The 879-nt window shown below is 37.2% G+C and overlaps 1 protein-coding gene across 5 annotated transcripts in view; it reads left to right on the forward strand.

The window, feature by feature from the left end:
- LOC106879193 (crossover junction endonuclease MUS81) overlaps positions 1 to 566 on the forward strand; it is a 31,076-nt gene extending 30,510 nt beyond the window's left edge. For all 5 annotated transcript variants that reach the window (XM_052966082.1, XM_052966085.1, XM_052966084.1 and 2 more), the window contains one exon: positions 344 to 566. In XM_052966082.1, coding sequence (XP_052822042.1) covers positions 344 to 551 — 208 coding nt within the window. In that variant the 3' untranslated portion in view covers positions 552 to 566. The remainder of the gene's footprint in view (positions 1 to 343) is intronic.
- Positions 567 to 879: the final 313 nt, after the last annotated feature.

Consider the following 879-nt stretch of genomic DNA (forward strand, 5'->3'; position numbering starts at 1 on the left):
CGGATTTCAGAAGATATAAGATTGCCAGGTTTTTGTCTCTCTCACCAAGGTCAGCGGCTATCGGACGCCGACGAAGGGAAATAACCCTGAAATCCGGATCCATTCATGCTGCAGATGTTGGTGAGAGGGATAACTACCCTTGGCAAACAGGACACAGTCGTGTGTCGATAAGCCAGCTGGAGGAGATGTCCTCCTGGGGCTAAAAGCAACAGTAACATCCACCCCTAGGGGTCAGCCACAATTAAGTGGCAATATACTACAGTTTATCGTGCAGTTACTGTTAATACTTCATTTAGAGAATTAACATTGCTTATATATTTTTTCTTTTTGGTTAATGAATCAGAAGGGAAGAAGTTGTTCTTGTGGATGATGTTGTCTGCATTGATGATGATGGTGATAATGAGAATAAGGTCTGCCAAACTGACCTTTGTGAAGAGGATGGTCCAAATTTAGTTGTTACGAAAGCCACTATCAACCCAGAATTAGTACTACAACCCTACACGTTTGATATTATGCTTCTTGTTGATAACCGTGAGTTTTATGGTGGGTAAGTGCTTATTTTATATTTTTATTTGCTGTTGCTGCTGCAGCAGCAGTAGCAGTAGTAGTAGTAGTAGTAGTAGTAGTAGTAGTAGTAGTAGTAGTACATGCATACAAACACATTGAATACATGTATAAACATATTTGCAAACAGAGCAGACACAATAAACGATATAAAGAATAAAATGTTTTGAATGGTACAACACTGCACTATAATACAAAAAATGGACTGTATACCTGTTGTAATTTAGTTATCTATAGTCTGATATGATATTTCGGAATAAAATTTCTTCTTCAGATATTCTTAGATGGAGTTGTGATTATATGTATATATATATA

This window comes from Octopus bimaculoides, chromosome 3 (assembly GCF_001194135.2).
Source record: "Octopus bimaculoides isolate UCB-OBI-ISO-001 chromosome 3, ASM119413v2, whole genome shotgun sequence".
Lineage (NCBI taxonomy): Eukaryota > Metazoa > Mollusca > Cephalopoda > Octopoda > Octopodidae > Octopus > Octopus bimaculoides.